Here is a 22818-nt window from a genome sequence, read left to right on the forward strand (position 1 = left end):
GAGAGGAAATTCTGTTCAACTAAAACTAAGAAGAAACTTGATTCTTGTCTAGCAGGTTATTTTTCAGCAAAAGAAATACGCTTTACACTAAGAATTTATTTGTGGCTTTTGATGAAGCTGTGAGCCTTGCGAAACGGAACAATTTAGCCAGGCAAACCCGTTGCCAATCTCCCACCGGGAGCAGCCGGAGAGTGTGGGCGCTCCCCTGTCTTCTTGAATTGACCCTCGGCATTTGTGAATAAAGCTTTGGATTGCAGCAGCGGTCTTTTGGCGTGTCCTTAGTGTGCCTTTGCCTTGGAGATCTTTCAATACACCTGAAAAATACCTAGGTTTGCAGAAAAATCTGAAATCTAAATACATATCGAGATTGCGATCGATAGATAAAGACAAGTGTCCTGACTGACTCATCAATGCCCAGCCCAAACCCCTGGATCTAGAAACACGAAATTTGGGGAGAACATTCCTTTTGTGATGTAGAGGCTCACTAAGAAGGGATTTTAAGAAATTTGCCCCCTAAGGGGGTAAAAAGGGGCAAAATGTGTTTTCCCATAGGGATATAGCTTCCCTGTGTGGCTGGCAGTCTTCTCCTCCCCCCGCCCCTGCCAACTGCCAACTCGGCCACTCTTCCCAGAAGTCATTTGCATATGCAGCCTGATTGGTCATCTCCCCAACATTCTAAACAGTATGTAGTTGCTGTTGGAAGTCATTGAATGTGTCCTGTGGTAAAAATACACCTCCCAGTCTTCCCCTCTAGGGTTGCCAATTTCCCTGTGGGGCCTGCCTTTTCTGTGTGGCTGGCAGGCTCCTGCCTGCTCGCACCCTCCTCCTCCCTAATTGGGTCAGCTGTGGAACTCTGTGTTCTGAGGTAAAAACCAGTTAAAGGAAACTGCAGACAGTTGAAGAAAGACAGTACAAGACTCCTGAATAGGGATTTTATATAAAAGTTAGTATGGCCACTGAGTTTTTAAATGTTCATGGGGAGATGGTGCATGACCTATCCAGGGCACATTTGAATGTGAACCTCTCACATGAACCTGCTGAAGTGCCCACCACACCACCCCTCCCTCAGTCCAACTCCACCTCACACCTCTTGCAGCCATCACCTCTTACTGCTTCCAAGAAGCCTTCCGGCAGACGTCGTACAGGATACACTGATGCTTAAAAGAGGAAGCAACTTAGAGATGTGGCAAAGGAATATGCACATCTTACTCCTGCGGTGCACCAAGCAGCAGTGGCCAAGTACCAGCAAGATCACCCTGAGGTGCACAAAGCAGCAGAGTCTCTGTATGAGCAAAGCAATCCTAGAAGACGAGTAGAGAGGTGCTCACTTCCATGGAAGGTCAAGGCTCACTCAGGTATGGCATATGATCCTTTGCTACCTTCAAGCTGCCTCTTAACCTCATCAATGCAGAAAAACACCTGTTCAGCATCTCAAAACAAACATGGCCCAAGTGCTGTGGAACTGTGAGCTCATTGTTTGGGATGAGAGCACCATGGCACTTAAGGGGTGTTTTAAGGTACTGAGTATAGCCCTCAAAGATGTCAGGGGCAACGAGTGATGGGGAGAGTCACCATGCTGCTGGCTGGAGACTTCTGGCAAACTCTGCCAGTAGTCCCAAGGGGAACTCGAGCTGATGAGGTTACTGTGTGTTCAAGGTGTCATATCTGTGGCTCCTCATCAGGAAATTCTCACTAAGAAAGAACATAAGGGTCCACTTGAGAGATGTCCACTGGGGAATTCTCTGAACTCCTACTAAAAATAGGGGATGGAGAGTATCCCAAATCCAAGGGAAAGGTGACCATCCCTACAGGCCTGGGCACAGTAGTGATAACCCTAGCAGACCTAACAGCCACGATATACCCTGATATCGCCACTATCATGGAGAAGTCCATGGACTGGCTGTGCAAGCATGCCATTCTGACCCCCAAGAACAATAAGGCTGCCACACAACTCCCTCGAAGGGGCAGAAATGGAGTACAGATCTGTGGACTCGGTGGTGCAAATGGATGACGCGGTCCACTTCCCCATAGAGTTCCTCAACACGCTCAACCCTCCTGGCTTCCCAGCCCACAAGCTTCTCCTCAAAGTGGGGCTCCAGTGATACTGCTCCAGAATCTCAACCCACCCAAACTCTGCAATGGCACCAGACTGCGAATGAAAGCCCTCCACTGGAATGTCATCGAGGCCACATTGTTCACCAGCAGTGCTTGAGGGGAGTTGATGTTCATACTATGCATACCACTTATACCATCAGATAACCTCTTCGAGTTCAAGAGACTGCAGTTCCCCCTCAAGGTCTGCTTTGCTATGACGATCAACAAGTCCCAGGGACAGACACTGAAGCTGGCAGGAATTGATTTGAGAGAGGAGTGCTTCTCACATAGGCACTGCTCCAGAGTGAGCTCACCCAGTAGCCTGATGATCCTAGCAACTGAGAGGAAAACCACCAATGTAGAAAAAAACCTTGTACATATGTTTCACTTTATTTACTGCACTACAAACTTTTCCTTTTAAAATCTCTTCAATAAATGTTATATTTTGAAATTCACTTCATCAATTTCCGGCATCAATATGCTTCACTTTATTCAAACACCTTTATGAAGCTCAGGTACTATGCTATTATACTATAAAACCAACTTTTAAAAAACCGCACAAACCAAAAAATGTTACATACCCATAAGTATTATAACTTGATTTAAAGTAGTTAAATACCATAGCAAAGCACAGGCATCAAGCCAGTTTTTAAAAAACCCAAATTATAAAAGGAGCCCCTGTAGCTTTAAGAATCAGATGCCCTTAGTGGCTGTTGCTAGGCAACTATGACAGTATTCCAGGCCTGGTTTCTGCCAGTAAAAGGTGGGGGAAGGGGACAGAGCCCTTTCCAAGGCTATTTGGGCCTTTGAGGGAGGACTTACTGGGGCCAGGGCCAGAAGCAACCATCGGACGACTTGATATGATTTTCATGACTCACCCAGGACTGGCTGATTGCTACTGTTCAATAGCTCTCCCACAAAAGCCAGAATAGTATAGTAGTTAGAGTTTCAGTGAAGATTACTGAAGATCCAAGTTTGAATTATCACTCTACTGTGGAAGGTAACTGGGTGACCTTAATCCAGTCACATACTGCCAGCCTAACCTTCCTCTCAGGGTTGTTGTGAGGATAATATGGAGGCAAGAAGAATGATGCAAGCTGCTCTGGTCCCCTTTGTGGAGAAACACAATATGTAAATAATGCAAATTAAAGGTAAAAGGTAAAAAATCACTTGTTTAGTGGGTTTGAAGGAAAGAAGGACATAAGGAAAAGTTAGCATGTGGAGAATGCCAGGAGAAGGGAAAGAGGAAATAAGTGTGGGGGAGGTGATCCAGAGAAAAGTGAAGAACCCCCCCCCCCGGCAGAAGTCCTTGCAGATTCTCCACCATGCAACTGAGCCTGGCTCAGCCAGCAACACAACTGAGCCATAGGGGAGAGGCTGCTGAGGAGGGGAGGGGAAGGAGAGAAGGAATCGGGAAAAGGGGAGAGGCTATGGGCAGGAGTCATTTCCTAGAAAAAGAACTGCAGGAACTCATTAGCATAACTCATTAGCATACGCCATGCCCCCTGATATCACTGGAAGTGTGTCAGAAGGCAACATCCACCCTTCAGGCCCCTTTCCGCAAAAATCTCCAGGTATTTCCTTAAAGCAAAATGAACTCAAAGCAGCTTACCCTCCTCTGGAGAGCCAGCCCTGTTTGCACCCATGCACTCACTCACTCACTCTCACAAGTAAAGCAGCAGAGCAGAATGAATCCAAGCAGCTTACATTCCTTTGGAGCCCAGCACCACTCAGCTTGCACTCATTCACTCATTTTCTCTCCCCCCCCCCTCTCTCTCACCAGTCACAAATGAAAGTGAAGCAGCAGAGCAGAATGAATCCAAGCAGCTTACGTTCCTTTGGAGCCCAGCACCACTCGGCTTGCACTCATTTTCTCTCTCTCTCTCCCCCACCCCCTTCTCTCTCACGAGTCACAAATGAAAGTAAAGCAGCAGAGCAGAATGAATCCAAGCAGTTGGGAGGCAGGGAAGGGAAAGAGGATGTGGTGGGGGAGGGGAAAATGAGATGTACCCCTCAAGTCCTTGCGGGTCCCCATTTGTTTTGTTCACATTACCAAAGCTCCTCTAATTATAACTGTAACCGGAGAACTGATATCCTTTGCTAGTACATTTCAAATGATATCTGATTTTCCTGATTTAGGCACCTGACCACTTTCAACACTCTGATAAAAACTTTCTGTCTGAAGAATGCTTCACTCATGAATAATCTGCTCATCACTTTGTAATTATTTCAAGAACATTTTCAAATCTCCTTTAATGAGTGTATTGACGTCTGGACCAATATGGATTTCAGGACCCTGGGATTTGTACTTACATTTGTGCCTGGTTGATTTCTATTGTCACCTAAGCATGCACTCAGACCAGAAGCTTTTCACACAATCGGCTATTGATTGCTGTTCTTCACACATGCTTGCCCATCACTCAATATCTCATCATTTGAAGACCTGCTGCTAAATATGTTGGCTGCTTCCATTGCAACATACTATGATTAAAGTTATGCAAGATGATATTAAATTTTGGCTTATGGAATTTGGTCTGTGAGAGATATCTGTGATGAAATGACACCACCTCAGATATCTTTGTAAAATGTATCACTTTGGAAGGTGAGTGCTGGGTTGGCATGCTGTGAATGCTCGGGGGTTGACATATAACCCATTCCACCAAGTTGTCAAAAGGCTGACAATATTTTTTTCTTCTAAATTCCTTCCAGATTCCAGTCTACAAAGGAATCAGGATAACAACTCATATGTTCAGGTAGCTCAGAAAACAAAACTCTATCCACATTCATCAAGAAGCTGGACCTAAACAAAAGAAACTGCTAGAACTTTCTAGGATTCTGGTAATTTCCCACCAGCTAACAGGAGAGTGGCCTCTTAGATTATATATGGAAATCTCTGTCCTTTAGTGGACATGATCAGAGCACATAGTAAGGATCTCTTGTAGGGGTTAGATGTATGTGAGACCTCAAAGAGAAGTGGAAGCCAACAGAATGGCAGAGAAGGACAACAGAATGGCACAGAGAAGGACAAATGTGAACCAAGCTTGAACAGAAATCAGGAAACCTTATGAGTATTTAGTCTACCTCTTCACTTTCATACAAGTAAATTTTAAAGTCTAGACATTTATTGCCAATTTTATTTTTCTTTGTTCTGATGTTGTTAGCTGATATTTTCTCAACAGTATGATTTTGATTTTTTTAACCCAATAACTACTTATTCAAGTCATTTTCTTTTCTTTTTCTGAAATTGGTAGTATTTGGTCTCTGCAGCCACATATAAAGTGTAACATGGCTCACATTTACCAAGATACAAAGATAAAATAAGAGATACCTACATGGGTGTGAACAACCTTAACTAGTGAGACCAAGATTCTTCTGTAATAGTTCGGGGTAGGAGAGTGATTTCTAATCTGGAGAGGGGTCCAGTTTTAAGAGACTGAAGAAAAAGGTCTGGGGTACAGGTTGCAAGCCCAGTATCAAAGGGGGATGAGGGCAAGGCAGCAGAAAACACAGCTTGTTGAAATTAAAAGGGCAACAACTTTATTGGTTTATAGCTTATGAAGTCTGGTGCCACATAGGATGTGGATCCAATCATTGGCTGACCTACCTGCTGGCCAATGACCCTTCAGCCCACCTGCTGAAGTGGGAAACCATGGGATGACAAATCATGGGATTCCACATAATTGCAAATCTCTGTGTGGATCACCCTGCCACCTTAGAGTGAACATACCCCAATAGCCCTTGACTGGGCTTGTCCCTGCTGTACCTCACCCCCAAGATCTCTTAAGAAGATCCTGAAGTATGGGGGAACTGGGCTTGTGGCTGTTTCCCCACAAAAGGATCCATGCCGAATGCCAAAACCACTCCTTTCAAAGTTTTGACATAGAATAGCCAAGAGAATAAAACAGAGATTTTTAAACCTAAGAACCCAACAATCCTTAGAATAAGGGTGTGATGAGTGGGAAACTGTTTCAGGAGCCAAATATGAGAATCCCAGCTGGCTCTGCCCTTTACCCCTAGCTGGCAAACTAGAGGTAAGACTGCACCCTCCAGGTCTGCTGGCTAGGAAACCCTCCCAATGCCTGCTGCCAATTGGCTGGCCATGTCTTTGAACCACAGGCTGCTGTGCCACCCACCCAGGGCCACTGGGATCTGCCATGCTTTGCACCCCTCCACTTCCAGTGGGCCATAAACTGGGCCTCAGGTAAGTCTTGGGCTACCAGATAAATGGACCTCTAGCTCATGACTTGGTCGTCACAGTGAGAAGAAATCCTAGACATGCAAGGGGTGGGTGGGGGTGAGGTTGGGGTGGAATTAAGCTGGATAGTTAACTCCTCATTGAAGTTTAGTCTAGACTTGGACCAACTAAGTAAATTCCACATTCCCTGTGCCCAAGAGGCCTTTTATACCACACCATCCATTCACTTCATCCCAGTCAGGTGGTAGACCATGTCAACCTGCACTGGATAAATCACTCCTTTCCATTATGTCAACCTAGAACTACAGGCACAGCAGTTAAGCCAGAAGCATGCCAAGATGGCAAGCCTGTTTGACATGGGTTTGAATCCCTCTTCAAATCTCATGCAATCAGGAAGCATTCTATTAGTAATTGAAATAAGCAAGATTCAATCAGTCACCAAAGTCAAATAGATTATTCCTGATACATGTGATCAGAGAGAAGGAAAACAAATTCTACTGAAAACTAGAGACTGGAGATTTAACATAAAGAAAACATTCAGTCTAACTTTTATTGACAATAAAACTGGGACCTTTTCTCCCATTTCCTGAAACTGGCAAGGATAGGTCAGACAGTTGGGTCAGAGATATAATTGTGAAGAATGTTAACAAAATGGAATGGAAAACAAAGATATTACAGTCTGAAAAGTTACAGCCTGTTTTTATTTCATTTTATTTATGTCATTTATAGTCCGCCTTTCTCACTGAGACTCAAGGTGGATTACATAGTGGGAGATCAGTACAATCAGTAGCAAGGACAAGGGTAGGCATTTCCATACAGTGTCAAGGACATTTCCATAAACAGTGTCATAGGGTAGATGAATACAAGTTCACAGAGACATAGCATTAGCAAGGATCCAATACTGGGTTGAAGGATCACTGAAACAGAACATAATCCATTCTAGGATTGACATTAGACAACATGAAGCACAAGCAGTATATACGAGTACATATTCAAAGCAACAGATTTCAGATTTCAGTTTTCCACTGAAAGTGATGGAAAGCGAAATAACAGTGACAATGTTGTGAAATGGGTTCCACAGGAAACTTAGTCTGCCACAGGGAACATAGAAATTACTAGGGCCAAGGTGTCAAGCCCCTGGTGCTCAATGAAGAGTTCAGCTCTCCAGCTTTATTTCACGTACAGCATACGTAGGGTTCCTTGCCACTGCCTCAAGCAAGTTTAGGAATATGCTTGGCTAGTACTCTGAAATCATCTGTATCTTGACAGATTACACTACAAACTTTTCCTCTTATTTCAAATCTCCATGGATATGACCTTGACCTCTCTCTTACTAAAATAACTCTATTCTAGGCAGTCTGGATGGATGTTCACATCTGCATTCCAAGGCAGTTAGCAGAAGTAGTATAAATTATATTTGGGCTCATCCAGCCAGTACAGAGACATTTCACTGCTTGCTCAACTAAATATTGAGGCTCCTGAATTGGGTCAGGGGTCCCACAACATGACTCATAGTACACGTGACATCTAAGAACTAGTATTTACACTTTCTGTTCATGAATGTGGTTCAGAGAAGGGAGATCAGCCTTCCCTTCCATACCATTTTCTCAAGCTGAAACAGCCATATGGACCTGTTCATTCCGACTTTGTGACTCTACATATCTCACTCAGTACAAGTGCAGCCCCAGAATGGAACAAACAGGGCATCCTACAGCCATTTTAGCTTAAGAAAATGGCACAGAAAGGAAGACTGAAGCCTCCCCCCCCCCATTCTTGTAAGCAGAAACCAGCCCTGCAGCTTTTGAGAATAGTTCCTAGATGTTACATGTACTATGAGTGGGGTTGGGGACCATGGACCTGACTCAGCTTGCACATAAAGTTTAGTTGAACTGCCTTTTGCTAGCTGTAGAGTGGGCTGGCAACTGATGGAGCTGGACAGGGAGGCAAGAAGTGGCAGTTGGCCTCAGCAGGGTGATATAGTGTATGGAGAATTTCTTCTTACGGTCTGCATTCCACCACTCCACTAAACAAGGTTTGAAGCCCTTCAGCTTCAGAGGTTGTTCTTCCAATCAAACAGCTGTGTAAACTGGAGGAAATCTTAGCTGAAGGAAGGATGTGAAGCCTTCCTGGAAGGATGACAACATATATTTAGGGTTTTTTAAAATGTTGCAGTGTAACCTGAACCATCAGCAAAGAATGCAAAGATAAAATAAAAATCTCAGTATACAATCAGCTGTTGATTGCCTGATATTGGACCGATATGAGACTTTGTCCACACTTTGTCCACACACATTTATTGTTAAGGAAGCACTCCATTTGATATGGAGCGGATTCAGTTTTTCTACTTAAATTACTATTGTAGGATTTCTTACAGTTTGACATTTACTAGTGCTCATTCTATCATGTGTTTGAATGCATATTTAAGAGTTATTTCACACTCACACTTAGCAGCGTATCTGTCCCTGGTTTGCATCCCATGTTTTCAGAGTTTTCACATTAGCAAGGCATCCATGGGACGCAGAGCCGCTGTCAGTCCGGGTTATCCCCGATTTTTCTCACTGCGGACATACCGCGAATTTTCCCATAATCCGCTGCCAACTCAATGCTGATCCGATAAATCCCAGTGTGAACACTTTTGTCCCTTTTTTGCTTCTCTCTCCCCCCGCTAAGTCTTGTCGTCGGAAGCTGATTGGTCTGCATCTCCAGCTCCCCAAATGCTTCGTCCGCCATTTTTTCCCCGCTACCTAAACATTTCAGCGGTACATCTCCATTGGTGCCATCTCTATTCTTCTCTCCCCGTCTTTTGCATCCTGATAAGTTCGTGTTACGCGCCTCACATTTCCAACCCCCCCCCTTAAAAAAATGTTTGCCTAGCGGTGAGCGATTGTGGTCATGATGAACCAAACGTTTCAGTGACAACCCCTCTCCACTCAAAACTCTCTGCATTTTGACAATTCAATCAGGAACCACCATCGACATTTTCCAGTAATGAAAAATAAAATTGGCCATAACGTTTCTGCGTTCTGTGGATGCAAAGGTGCATTGAGACATCTCCAATTGTGTGTTCTACATATTTTGACTCCTTTTTTCGGGATGGGAATGGGGTTGGGGCAGTGGGTGGTGCCCTCAAACGAGGTTCAAACTCACCCCTTCTGGGATCACGTGATTTTTGTGGACCAATGGGGTGCCATTATTTGCTGGGCGGGAAATTCAACTCCTGCGATCTGTGCCACCTCCGTGCACTGCTCAACGGTTGCTCAAGGAAATGGCTGCACTAAAACCAACCAGTGGGAGAGGGGTCTCCTGGAGGGAGAAGGAGACATTGGACCTCATTGAATTTTGGGGTGAGGAGAAGGTGCAAGAGGCACTATTGCTCTGTCACAGGAACATTGATGTTTTCGAGCGCATCTCAGAGCAGATGGTGGCGAGAGGCCATGCAAGAACCGCACTCGAATGCCGGACAAAAACAAAAGCTTTGAGACAGGAGTACAAGAGGGTCGCGGCACACAATGGAAGATCGGGAAATGCCCCTGCAACATGCCCTTTCTATGCACAGCTTGCAAGAATTTTCAGAGGGGATGCAAGCATACGGCCACAAAGGGTGGCAAGAAGTCTTAACCTGCAGTCGGTGAGCAATGCCGACCCCATGGGGGAAGATCGGTCGAACCATGGCGTTCCCGCTCCATGGGAGGGATCAGAGGAACTATTCACACATCCAATGGTCACTCTACATCTTCAGGCGGTCCCCGCTTCCACTCCCAATTATTCAGGTGAGCATGCAGTTTTGACCGACATGACTGGTCCTTGGTTGGGGTGGGTTCGCTGTGCCCTCCAGTGTGCCCCGCCTGGGCAGAACTTTCCCGGAGTCTCAGGGGCATTTTTTCCTTCTGCTTAGGATTTCGGGGATATGCTCAACGGATTGATTGTGTTTGGGTTATCACTGCAGGAGAGGGATGAGGCGCAAGTGGGGGGGCATTTCCCTGATTTAACTTTTGTGCGTGGAAGGATGTGTTGTTTATTCTGCCTATGGGGACGTATAACCAATATTGTGGAAATCCGCTTCTCAAGGCAAGCTAGCGGTGGGAAACGTTTTTTACTGGGGCTGGCGCAGGTTTCAGCAGAGAAGGGCTCTGTGAAAGGAGAGGGGGACTTCACCTTGATCAGCAATGTGCAAGGTATCCCAAAGGTGGTTGGGTTATCTTCCACCAAGCAATAATCCACACCTGACAATGGTCTGTAACGTCACCTCCCTTTCCCCCCCCCCCTGGAGAACCATGGTACATTAACTGTTTACCAGCCTATCACTTGTTTTCAATTACTGCAGGTTCTTCCACAGAACAAGAAACATCAATCGGAGAAGCCCCCCCAATGGACATGACCGATCCAGAGGATGAAAATGCCGCAGACGGTAAGATGCAGATAGAGTGGGGTGCTTGTGGTCAACAATCAATGCTGCCCTCCCAATGAGCCCTGGTATGCTCCGCTCCATGAGAAACATGGCTATAGTCTCAAAATAATTATCTGTTTGTGGGGGTTGGGCTACCATGGAAAATATTGGTGTAAACATCGTTCTGCTTATGTCAAGAAGACTTCTGTGAGCATGAATGAAGAAGATCAACTCATTCATTTTACAACCAAATCTTTTATTTCCAAGATCCAGATTTAACTCAGATAGAGGAGTTCCCGGAGGTGACAGGACAGGGTGCAGAGGATCCGCAAGGTAGGAAAGAGCTGAAATTGTGACCTCCGCAAACTCCTTTGTAACTACTACTTGCATAACCACTGTCCTTTCCAACAGGAGATCTGAACAATCCACCAGCAGTGGAACAACCGCAGGTCCCCACGGCACAACTGTCTCCTGCTACACGCTTAGAAAAGGCGCGCACCAGAACCAGGCGCGTCTCTGTCCTCACCAACGTTGCAGAGAGAATGCTATCTCAGGCACAGAGGGAGGAACAAAACAACAGAAAGGAACGTGGAGAAATTCTGGAGGCAACCAGCCATTGGCGTGCAGCCATGGAATCAGAGACAAGATGGCACGAGGACATTATCAGGGAGGCAAGAGAGGATCGTAGGGCTTTTATTGAGGCACAGTCACAAAATATGGAGGGGCTTAATAGGGCTGTCGGTGCCCTCAGCTCCTTGACTGAACTCTTTGTCAGGGAGCAAAGAGCAGGCCCGGTTGCAGAAACTTCCCAAAATGCCAACAGCAAAACACGCGATAACGATCATGAGAAGGCACCACTAAGAAAAAGGGCTCGGATCATTAAAAAGAGAGAAAGATATGATCCATCCCTCTGAGCCCCACATGTTTTTCCAGTGCAGCATTTGGGTTGGAATCTGCATATCACACGTATCATTGCTGTTGAAATTATGTTTGTCACAGCTGTAATTGTGTTTTTCGATGTTGGCGAGGGGTTGACAATGGCCATTGAAAAAAATTGGTTTTTGTTTCCCACCGCAATCCAGGTGCGGTTTGCCAGATCTATTTTTTGACCACGGTTGTTTGAAATGTTGACCCATGGGAGAAACTACACAGTTTTAAATTTGTTTTTTATTCTTTTCAAAACTTGAAAGATTACATGTGAGGCATCATATGGACACTTAACTAACATGCATGTTAAATAAATCTTTTCTACATCTCCTTAAACCTTGACAGCACATTATCAATGTCGGACCTCAATTTCTTGTTCTCCTCATTCAAATTCCTCACATTGTTTTCTAGCTTCTTCACCAAGGCCTGCAGGCTGTCCATCCTTCTGTTGGTTTTCTTTGCTGTGGAAACAAAAGGTGTAAGCGCAGAGTGGCCACTTCTGTGTTCACAAACGTTGTAAGTCATTGATGGTTACTTACCGCAGCTGAGGCATGTTCCCACTGCCTTGTGAACAGTCTCCAGTATCTCAAGGGGCTGTTCCCTTGCCAAAGATGAAGAAGGCACATTTACAGTGTGTAGTGGACACCGCGCTTGAATGCATTCCTCACAGGGGTCACCTGAAAAGGGGGTTTGGAGAACTTGATTTAATTTTGTTCATTGTCATTACAGAGCACGTGTTTAACATGTGGCAGAATGACGGTGTAGTTAGTTCCATTTGTGTACCTGAATGCTCAGTCAGCTGTTCTGGTGGAATCACTGCTTGCTGAGGTGTGACTTCTTCATTGAACTCGGAGCAGTTTCCCTCTTCTTGCTTCACTGCCTCAGAACTGGGTTGCAAGGCCATTTCATCCATTGGCACGGTCACCTCTGAGCCTGTTTCCTCCGTGGGCTCCTCCTCCCCCTCATGTCTGTATGATGTTGCTGGAGAAACACATGAAGAGAATTAAAACATCAGTAAGAGCAGTATTGATGAAATGTTATGAACAAGGAATTCTGACTAATTCAAAAAATGGGGCAAGGGAATGTTGAAATGCTGATCACCCTAGGCAACCGATGCTGTATCATGTGTAGGGATTTAGGGAATGCCGTTTAGATTAGAAGGCCGGTTTGGGATCTTGGGCAGGGAGGGGGGGGAATACCCATGGAGGAATGATAAGGGCTGAGGTGTGTGGAATGCTGTTTTTACTTACCGCACAGTAGCCGAGTCATCTTTAAGAGAACACATTAAAAATATGTGCCGACATAAACCATAAACCTTTCCCAAAGAACAGAAACAAAACAACTTTTAAACATGGTGGGATAGTCTTCAAGGACAGGGCACAGTCCCAGTGCCGTTCAGTGCCACGTGTTCCTGTGTTCCATGTGCTGATCCCAACACAGCATGCCTGTTCTGGGGTTTTTCCTTGAAAACTTCCATCCAACATTCCTCTCATTCAGGAAATTGGTGCCTTGTACCAACATACATTTCCATCTTAGTGAGGGGATTGGGATGGGTGAGGGGGGGGGGAAGACACGGTGTTTGATGATGGTGCAAGGGGGGCCCCATCTCACTTAAAGCATGGTGAAAACATTTTTAGAGGTGTGCCTTCACAAAATAAACATCCCACAGTACTTCATTTACCTTCATGGTGGCGATCCTCCCAGCGTGGTCTCCCAGCAGCTATCCACAAACGCATCATTGAGTGATGGTGTGGGATCCGCCCGCTGCAGCTTGGGATGCCTTGGCATGCCGTAAGGGATGCCATGAACTCGCATTTCAGCCTTTTAAATTTGGTCCTGCACTGGTTGGCATTTCGGCTATAACCAGCATCAGTCAGCTTCCTAGCAATGGCATGGTACGCCCCCCTGTTGCGCTGGTGTGCGCTCGACATAAAATCGGCTGCAAAACCAAGACGCAGAACAATTTTCAGAAGCAGGGACACCTCCTCAAATTGCCAAAAGGTGCCCCTAGTTCTCCGTGGTGGCATGTCTATTTCCTGTAGTCCTGGGTTCCCCGGTCGAAGAGGCCAATCCTGATTTGTCAGAGACATCATATTCCGACCCAAATAAACGTCTCTGATTGGCTGTGTCAGGGTTAATCGTTGCGAGCAATTTTTTTTCCAAAAAAAAAAATTCCGCCAAAATAAAGGTTGGCCATTTCTACAGACAGCATGAGTGCAGGGGCGAATTCAAATACAAATGTTTCCCACCTTCGCCGAAATGCTTGATAAGGAAGAAAAGGTTCATGCGTACATCGGATTGCTGAACAATGCAACTCAAAACATGAGCTGGAAATATTTCGGGGATAATAGTAGGGGTGTGCAGGGGACGCCTGTCTCAGCTGTATATATTTGGTTTTAAGAATCAGGAATTCTTGTCAGTATTTGGGGAACACTGACACGGAAAGACACCACAGAACCAGCTTACTGGCTAGAATCTCGATTCCGAAACCTTCTGCCAGAGTTAGCAGAGCTTGGGGCGGGGGGTTTCCGACCAAATCCAACACAAACCGTTGGAGACCTTCCCTTCCGTCTCCACATGAATTTCATAAAGATTTTACGGACTCCAAAACAAGGTGCCCCATTCTTCAAACAATATCCATGTTTCTATATGGAGAAAAAGGAATTCATCTTCCCAGGTAGTTCAGGGTGGCCTTTTGTAATCAAAATGCTGCCAACTTTCATGGTGCCTGCTCCCACCTGTCCTAACTTCCTCTAACATGGTTCAGGCAGATGCCAGTTGGGTGGTCCTTTTAATGGACTGAAAAATATGTTGTTCTTGGCACCCTCTTTCTCCATCATCTCCCACGTTGAAAATAAGAGAGGCTGGTCGTTCTGGGGTTAGGAATATTGCATGAAAGATGCCCAGTGACATCAGGGGAACGTTTCCTACCTGTCCTCCAACCCCCCAAGCAAGCACCAAGGCAAACCAACCTGGAGGGGGGGGCATTTTGGTTCCACCTCGAAGGGCGGTTCTCGTGCCACACAACTTCGTGCCTTTAACTGTGCGGTAGACCAGACACCGTCTACATTGGTGGTGGGGGAGAACACCAAAGGGCATCTGGAGAGCTGGGTGTGATTCCCCACTCCTCCGCTTGAAGACAGCTGGGTCACCTTGGCCGAGTCACAGTTCTTTGGAGCTCTCTCAGCAACACCCACCTCACAGGGTGACTTTTTTGGGGGAATAATAACAGTTAGTAAACCGCTCTGAGTGGGCATTAGGTTGTCCTGAAGGGCGGTATATAAATCGAATGCTATTATTATTATTATAGGGGAAAATAGGGCACAAGTCACTTCACCTTACAGAACAACCCAAAACACAATTGCTATAAGAAAGGATTTTTTATGTCACTTGTTTGAATATAAAAACCGGTGGGTGCAGACCTAAGGCCGTGACAGCATTCCCTCAACCAGAGAGATAACACTACGTAATTCACACACAATAATCCCCCGATCAAAATTGCTGGCAGAATTTGTGCATGCTATTTGTGTTATTTGGTGTTGTAGGCTGCTTTCGTGTCCTGTTGTGCCCACCAAATGGGAACCTGAAAGACCTTAAAGAAATAATTTTTTTTATTTCCCGTGATAGAGTTTGGTTTAATTCTGCACAGTATGGTTAGTTGTGTTATGTACTGCCTGTGTTATGTCTCACACTGTCCTTCTCAATTTTAGTTTGAAGGAGAGAATGGTTTTTTTATAATAGAGTACTTTGGTGTGTGGTTGTCATTTTTCCTTTGTTCTGTAGGTGGTTCCCATCGCAGGGAACACTGTGGAAGTGTGACGTTGGGGGAGGGTGTTTGTGGATCTGATGCTGTTTCACACGGATAAGCTAGCATTCAACAGTGTGCTGACCATCTTGGCACCCCTGGGCTGTGCAATGATGAACCCTTTTTTTCACTTTCCCTCTTTGTGGAAACCCCTCCTGCTCACTTGATGCCCACCGAACAGAACATTTCTTACCATGATGTTATAAAAATTTATTTCAAAACAGGAATGGAACAATGAGAATTCACTCATTAGATCATCATTGAATCTCTAAACAAAGCTTTCTAACAAACCATGTTTCATAGGAATCCAGCACTTGCAACTGAATGCATGACACATCCAATCAAGGCAAAACCAACAAGAAACATTTTTTGAAACCGTGAGTCCAACCTCTGAACATGCAACAATCGTTTCTTAGTTCAACCACAGATTTTTTCACAATCAGACTGAAGAGCTTTTTATATTGTTAGATTTCTCTGTTTCGAAACATGTGGCGTGCAAGGGCATCGCGCACCAACTTCCCCTCCTCCCGGTGCCTTCTGTCTCCCACAGGGAGTTCAAGAGATTCCTCATCCACCTCCACAGGCCTCACGGGAGAATCATCCTCTGGAATGCCATGACCTTTCAATTCACAAATGTTATGTAGCACCACACACGCGGTAGCTATGCAGGTCACATTCTCCTCCGCAACCATAAGCTGTGACCTCAAACACCTCCAGCGCCCCTTCAAACGTCCGAAACATCTTTCCACTATGGTCCTAGCTCTGGTGAGGCAGCGGTCAAAGTATGCTTCTGCGGGAGTGTGGGGCCTATTGAAGGGCTTCATCAGCCACCTTCTCATGGGGTAGGCTGCATCAGATATGATGAGTGGTGGCACGGTTACACCCTCTATTGTAAGACTGGGGTTGCCTGGCACAAACACCCCCGCATCCATTGCCGTACAAATTGCAGAATTCACAAAAACAAAGGCGTCATGGTTCCGCCCACTCCAGCCAACCTCTGCATCAATGAATCTTCCAGTATGGTCCACCGTGCCCTGGATGAGAATGGAATTGAATTTCTTGCGGTTGATGTACTCCCGTCCACGGCCTTTAAATTTGCAAATGGCAACATGGGTGCCATCAACTGCACCAATGCAATGAGGAAAGCCAAGTTTCTGAAATCCAGACATAATCTGCAATGAAAGAGAAAAAAACAAGATTGCTGTTAGAGAGAATCCCCTCTTTCTCCCACCGCCTATATTCATAATCTCCTCACTACAGCGCTGAGGCAGTCTCACATCTCCAGAATCCAGAGGAGTTAGCCATAGTCTGTACTAGTGAAATAAAAAAGAGTACAGTAGAACCCTCAGCACTTGCAAATTTTACTGTAGCTCAAGCTTTTGAGAATCACAGTTCGCTTGTTCAAACGCACAAGAAAAAAGGGAACCGCGACTCTCGAAAGCTCATGGCACGATAAAATTGGTTTAAAGGTGCAGCTCATTGCCTACATGTCAGCAACATAGTTTTTTGTGCTTCAAATTGTAATCTTTGACCAGTACAGTTTGAATGGAGACTGTTACTCTGGGAGATGAGTGCGTACTCACCCTCGCCACATCAGGTCCAAGGCACACGACTCTACTGAGTAGCTCCAATTCTATCGCCAAGCAGACCTCCAAGACGATTCCTGCCACTGTTGAAATACCCACTCCGAATTGGTTCATGCATTGACGGTAAGTCGAACAGTTGGCAAGATACCAAAGTGCTATGGCGACTCTCATCTCCACAGAGATTGGATTGCGAAGTCTGGTGCGCTGACGGGAAAGACGGTGCCCTATGGAATGAACCAATTCATTGAAAGTCTCCCTGGTCATACGAAAATTTTCAATCCACAGCTGGTCATCCCATATGGCAGTGACGAAATTGTCCCACCAGTCCCTGCTACGGGGATAAATCCAGTAGCGACGGGGGACTCTGATTCCGGCTACAGCGAGAAAACGTGCTCTGTTCATTGCTGTTCTCCTTGTTCTCCATAAAGGCGGAGGTATGCACCTCAGTGCAAGTGATTTCCTAAGCATTCTCCTTCTTCTAACCACTCGCATCCAGTAACTGTTGCAGGCATCGATCGATCGCTGAATATAGATAAAGATGATGTGAAGCAAGGCCAGTGCCAATGCTCGGACCGCAGACATAATTCAGCAGAATAAAATCGGGCTCAAAAAATCCTCCGCAATTCCAAAGTATGCCGTGAGAGAAATGTGTTCACAAGAGTGGAGAACGCACAGTTCCAAGGAAAACTCCCGCCCAAGTTGGCCAGCCTATCATCGTGGCCACATTTTTGGCGGGAGAAAAATCATGACTTCCTAGAGGGGAGGAAGGACATTTGCTAGGGATAGTTGTGCTTGTGTCTTTTAGGGCAAAGAGCATAGAGTAGACTTGCAGGAGCAGATTGACCAGTTCTTCCACTCAAATGTCGCGATGACTACACATGTGATGGAGCAAAATTAAGAGGGGCGGATTACAGTGGATTGATGTGTTGACCCCCTCCCCAGTCCAGTTTTCCTGACTCTGAAACACCTATCAGAAAAAAAAATAGCGGTATGTATGTTTTGTGAAGTAGCGCTTTGTTTTATTAAAAAAAAAAATACTCGGTCCCGTTTTTTTCAAGCACAAGGAATGCAGTCAGTCTAAAGCGTTGTGTGATTCTTTGCCCTGTCAATTCGCACACGCACCACTGTCTTGTTCGGTTCCCACAATTTCTTTCCCCTTTACTAGTCACGTGATGGAAAAGAAATCGAGTTTCACGTTCATCCATCCACGAAAGAGTAAAAAACGGTGCGGTAGGGTAGGAAATCTTGTCCTAGATTTTTTTTTAAAATGGTTTATCTGTGTTCACCACGAATTAAACAAAATTACACTTCAATGTCACAGTCACAAGTCCACACGCTTCTGAGAAATTATCATAAGCCTCCACTTGATCTGTCCACCAAAATAAATTTTTACTTGAGAACATTCCATGTTTTTGGCGGGCACTAAGACGATTGGCTAAAATCGTTGAGGGGGCGGGCGGATGAAATGGGAGACCAATCACTCTTGAGAGAACTTTTTGGAATTTGTGTGTGGCGCAGTTCACTTGGTGCAAAATGATTTCCCGGCGTCATGGAAATGTCTGGGAAGTGGAGGAGGTATCTCTTCTTCTGAGGGTTGTTCGGAGGAGTGGGCATGCATCTCGGTTAATGGCCAGCACGCAATCAAGCAACCGCGGCATCTATCGATTTCTTTCAAGAGTGCTACGCAGTCGCGGATTTCATCGAACGGCCAACCAGTGTCGAAGCAAATTCCAAAAACTGAAGTCCGATTTCATTTCATCAATGGAGGCACTGCAATGCATTCCTAGAAGCAGTCGTAGAATTAGGGTGCACAACGCGATGATGCTAATCTGGAAGGCGGCAGGGAGGCCTCGATGTCAAGAAAGACCTCATGATGGTGAGTTTTTTGAACCCCCCCCCCCCGTTCCATGGCGGACCATGCAAGTCCCCCATGTTTAATGACACCTTTTTAGTGGCATGTTCTCAAAGAGACTTCATTCCTCATTAACAAATGGGTGTTTTTTGAAGTCAACCTTCTGTTTGTCACGCTCTAATTTTAATCTTCGAATTATTTGTCACGATTGGAAAGCCATAGAGTGTTCTTAGAGAAATACCATCTCCTCAAAAGCATCTTTCATGTTAATATGCAATTCCCCCGGTCACCACTTTTATGCTATGCATCCTGTTTGATCCCCTTAACTGAATGCCTGGATCATAAAAAGCAAAGTAAGTAAAGGGAAACATTATCAGGGCGATCATTCCGTTTTTTACCATTGTTCAAATGATTTTTCATTTCAGAGATTATCTGTGAAAGAGCAGTCAAGATTGAAGAAACTTCATCTGAGGATGATGAGAATTCAGAAACTGTTGCAGTGGAATCATCAAGTGCAGCAGAATCTGATGCGCAAGCCTATGCACCTCTTGGAGTGACAACTGAAGACCCAGCAAAGATCAATACAGCAGCATTTCCTCAAGGTAAGTTTAACTTTTTATGTGATTGTTAGCTTACTAGAGTTCACCCATGGCAAACTAATTCAAAAACCATCGACAGGATTCTTAGGAAGTCATGAACTCCAAACAAAGCCACCATTTTTAATTTGTTTTTTGATCCGTCATCAGATCAGAAAATGGTGCAATTTTAAAAATTTGCTTTCTTGTCCAAGTACTTTGAGAAGTGAGTGGTGTATTCCATGTACCAATAACAAGATCATTAATTGGAATTCTGCTGTATTAAATCACTAGCTTCAGAGAGAGAAAGAACAGATGACAGTGGATCTCATTGCCTAGAAACTGAAGAAACCGTAATCGTTATATCTTCCGGCAGTAGTCACGAAGAAGCAACTGATGACATGACTGCTCCTGAAACCATAATGCCCGGAGATGTATCTCCACAACCGAGTACCTCAGGTAATTTTTTGTGTGGTTCACACGTGCCATCAAGAGCTGCTCTGAAAATTGTGGGATTGCATGAGATTCTGCAGGAATGAATGGCCATTATTTTGCCAATCAAAGCACTATTGCCTGGGCAAAATACCATCAAGGTAACCAGATCCACTCTCAGCTAAAACAAAACATATTTGTTCTCCATGATGACTCCTTTGAAGGTGAGTGGAGTACAACTAACACCTTGTCAACGTTTCTTGAGTGGTACGTGAAGTGAACACGATCTCTTGATATAGCTCTCATCACTAGAAAACAATTTCAGCCTTTATTTTTCAAGGGTGTTTAGCAGTGTTCCCATTATCTTGTTTCCTTTGTTTTTTCCTGTGCCTAAGGCTGTTATCTTCTGCGCGGTTTCTCCGGCAGAAAAAATTGTCTCTGTATCAGCAGTCCAAAGTCTTCATAACCCAAAGTGGTGACTTATCTTCCATCCTTCATCATCGTGAATGTAAACAATGCCCAACATGTGGTGATGAGGAGATCAGTTCATTCCTTGAACAAAACACACTGCGGCTCTAAAGATGTCAAGCATAGGCTCAAACTACAGCCTTGCCAACACTTGCACAACCTTCAGATGTGGGATTCCTCTGGAAATTTCTAACAAAACCTTTTCTCTTTCTAGCTTCTTTAGCAACACACAGTGGTGCCGCAGTGAGAAAGTATGCCATGAGCGCTGAGCACAAACTTCACATAATTGAGGAAACAACTTCTTCTGATGCTGAGGATGAGGACAGAAACGCCGTTGAGGAAGGCAGAACCGAGGATGCAGAGGGAACTCCAGTTCTCTCATTTTCCCCAGGCACGTTTTAGCTATGCCACATTTGAGTGGAGTTACATTTTTCGCTGATTTATTTTGCTGGGTGACACTTCAATATCTGCCTAAAATATTGACTGACTTTAATTTTGCAGGTGATACTTCAGCGGGAGGTTTGCGTGACATGATGCCAAATAAAGACCAATCCGCTGATATTGGCGAGATCTATCGTAGTATGCAGGGAATACAATCTCTATGTCTATCAAGAAGTAAGTATGACTATTCCAAGGAAAACTTGAGGCAGAGTTTGGTGTGGTGTTTCTGATCACGCGGCTCAGATCAGGCGCGACAGTACCAATCCCACATCACGTATGGAAGTCAGTAGGGAAACATTCACCGAGTCATTGATATGTGGATTCATAGATCCAGATAAGTCATCAGTTCTAGTCTGTGGTCACATAATCAAATAGTGTCCGTTCAAAACTATTGACATAACCGATGTAATTGAAGCACATTTCATGAATCACTAGACTATTTGGCAGATGCAAGTAGGCACAAAGGATACATTTTTCATAGGTTTTGAACGCGTGGTGGGTGCAGGGTGGATTCAAACAACTCCTTCCAATATGTGGATGCAAACATCTCCCCCTGGTATGCAGATCAGTCCATCCCTGTAATGGGTCATAGGAGTGGCCACGTTAGTCTGCGGTTGCAGAATAAAAGAGACTCCTCCGGCACCTCCGAGAACAACCACTTCCAATGTTGCGGATTCCTTTGATAACCAGGGCTCTCCCCACCAGATAAAGTTTGACAAAGAGAACTGTGAACACCAAAAGCCAAAATATCGGCTTTCGTGGAACACACATCTCTCCGTCAGATGCGTCCAGTGGTGAGAGCTATGTTTCTCCACAGATTTTGCTGCATTAGTTTCAGTTGGTCTGGGAGGTGAGGCCATACTCTTTTGCAATTTGCAAACATGTAGTTATAGCTTGGCTTCCATGTACCTTATCATGGGCAAAATGATCTCAATATCATAAGAATATGGTTGCATTGGCATATCAGATGGAAATGTAAGCATCTACCCCACAGTGTCCACTCCTTTTATGCACCTAACCATTATCTTTTGACCCACTATGCAACGTACAAAGAGCGCAACTCATAACGACAACTTACGCTTAAATTAAATGGGTCAGTATCAAGGGTACAACTGGACTCTGTTTGATTTTGTTTTCTGGAGCCATCTCAGCACCACCAACCGTACCTGGTGATTGTTTTGTGGATATTTTCAAACCTTGAAAAATGCCAGGAATGGCCTTCAAGTTTTCCACAAGGATTAAAAAAAATTGTTTGTCACTGGTGTAGTTTTGATAACCGCAAAGTTCTCGCAATGTCGAAACCCATCTCTTCATGAAGAAATAAATTTTTTTGCTGTTTCTCAACAGTGGGAAGATACCATGAAAGAATATGCCGATTGGAGAGAAACAATAGAAGCCTTCACAAAGAACTGAGTTCTCTAAAGAAAAAGGTTTCTGCACTTGAGCGAGGTCATCGTAGCTCAGGATCAGAGCAATCAGGAGATGACAAGAAGAATTAGCCAGTGTTATGTCAGCTTGAAGAATGTTTAAGCAATATTTTAGTTTGTTTCAGAAAGAAAAAAAATGTATGTTTAAAAATAACGTAATGGAAGGAAAGATTACAATTGACAACTCTCACATGTCAATTATTTCCAGTGCTTTATGAATCATGTTGAAGTTGTTTGCAATGTGGATAATAATTTCTCATGAACAGCAAAAGCAAGATCTTATTTTCATTTTTTTCTAATCACTGTGTGGTTCTAATGTCATGCAAAATTGGAATTTTGAATCAGTGACAAGATTTTTGTTCCTTGGTGTTGGGAAGTCTGTGTTATTTGTTTCTGATAAATAAATCTGTTTTCAATGTTAAAAAATAAGACATTGTGTGTGTTAAACGTTGTTATGGACTGAGAATTTTTCAGAGGTGTCCCCGCAGTTCACGAGCAATCTATTTATTATGCTTGACACTTAACATCTATCATGGCTCGGTTTCAATAGTTGACAAGGCCGTATGTGTCTGTGATGGGTAAACATGAGAACACCTCAAGATGTTAGTTAATTGCAGCAGTTAGGCAAC

General features: G+C 44.6%; 3 protein-coding genes across 4 annotated transcripts; 2 read left to right on the plus strand and 1 right to left on the minus strand.

Moving 5' to 3' along the window:
* The first annotated feature begins 8721 nt into the window (after positions 1-8721).
* On the plus strand, positions 8722-13139 carry LOC129334233 (uncharacterized). Of its 2 annotated transcripts, none has more exons than XM_054986165.1 (4): positions 8722-10059; positions 10614-10697; positions 10944-11009; positions 11088-13139. In XM_054986165.1, the coding sequence occupies exons 1-4, from the start codon at positions 9555-9557 to the stop codon at positions 11588-11590; spliced, it is 1158 nt and encodes a 385-aa protein (XP_054842140.1). In that variant the 5' UTR covers positions 8722-9554; the 3' UTR covers positions 11591-13139. The 2 variants fall into 2 exon arrangements, with proteins under 2 accessions (XP_054842140.1, XP_054842141.1); XM_054986166.1 differs by having other exon boundaries at positions 10950-11009.
* Positions 13140-15872: 2733 nt separating this feature from the next.
* On the minus strand, positions 15873-17576 carry LOC129335118 (putative nuclease HARBI1). Its single transcript, XM_054987575.1, has 2 exons — positions 16992-17576; positions 15873-16580 (listed from the first exon to the last, which is right to left on the minus strand). Exons 1-2 carry the CDS (start codon positions 17574-17576, stop codon positions 15873-15875), a joined length of 1293 nt encoding a protein of 430 aa, XP_054843550.1.
* LOC129335032 (uncharacterized) lies at positions 15888-22618 on the plus strand. The gene is made up of 6 exons (XM_054987469.1): positions 15888-18870; positions 19272-19448; positions 19716-19880; positions 20536-20712; positions 20823-20936; positions 22110-22618. The coding sequence occupies exons 1-6, from the start codon at positions 18528-18530 to the stop codon at positions 22259-22261; spliced, it is 1128 nt and encodes a 375-aa protein (XP_054843444.1). The 5' UTR covers positions 15888-18527; the 3' UTR covers positions 22262-22618.
* The last annotated feature ends 200 nt before the right edge of the window (positions 22619-22818 follow it).

Source organism: Eublepharis macularius, chromosome 8, assembly GCF_028583425.1.
Source record: "Eublepharis macularius isolate TG4126 chromosome 8, MPM_Emac_v1.0, whole genome shotgun sequence".
NCBI lineage: Eukaryota > Metazoa > Chordata > Lepidosauria > Squamata > Eublepharidae > Eublepharis > Eublepharis macularius.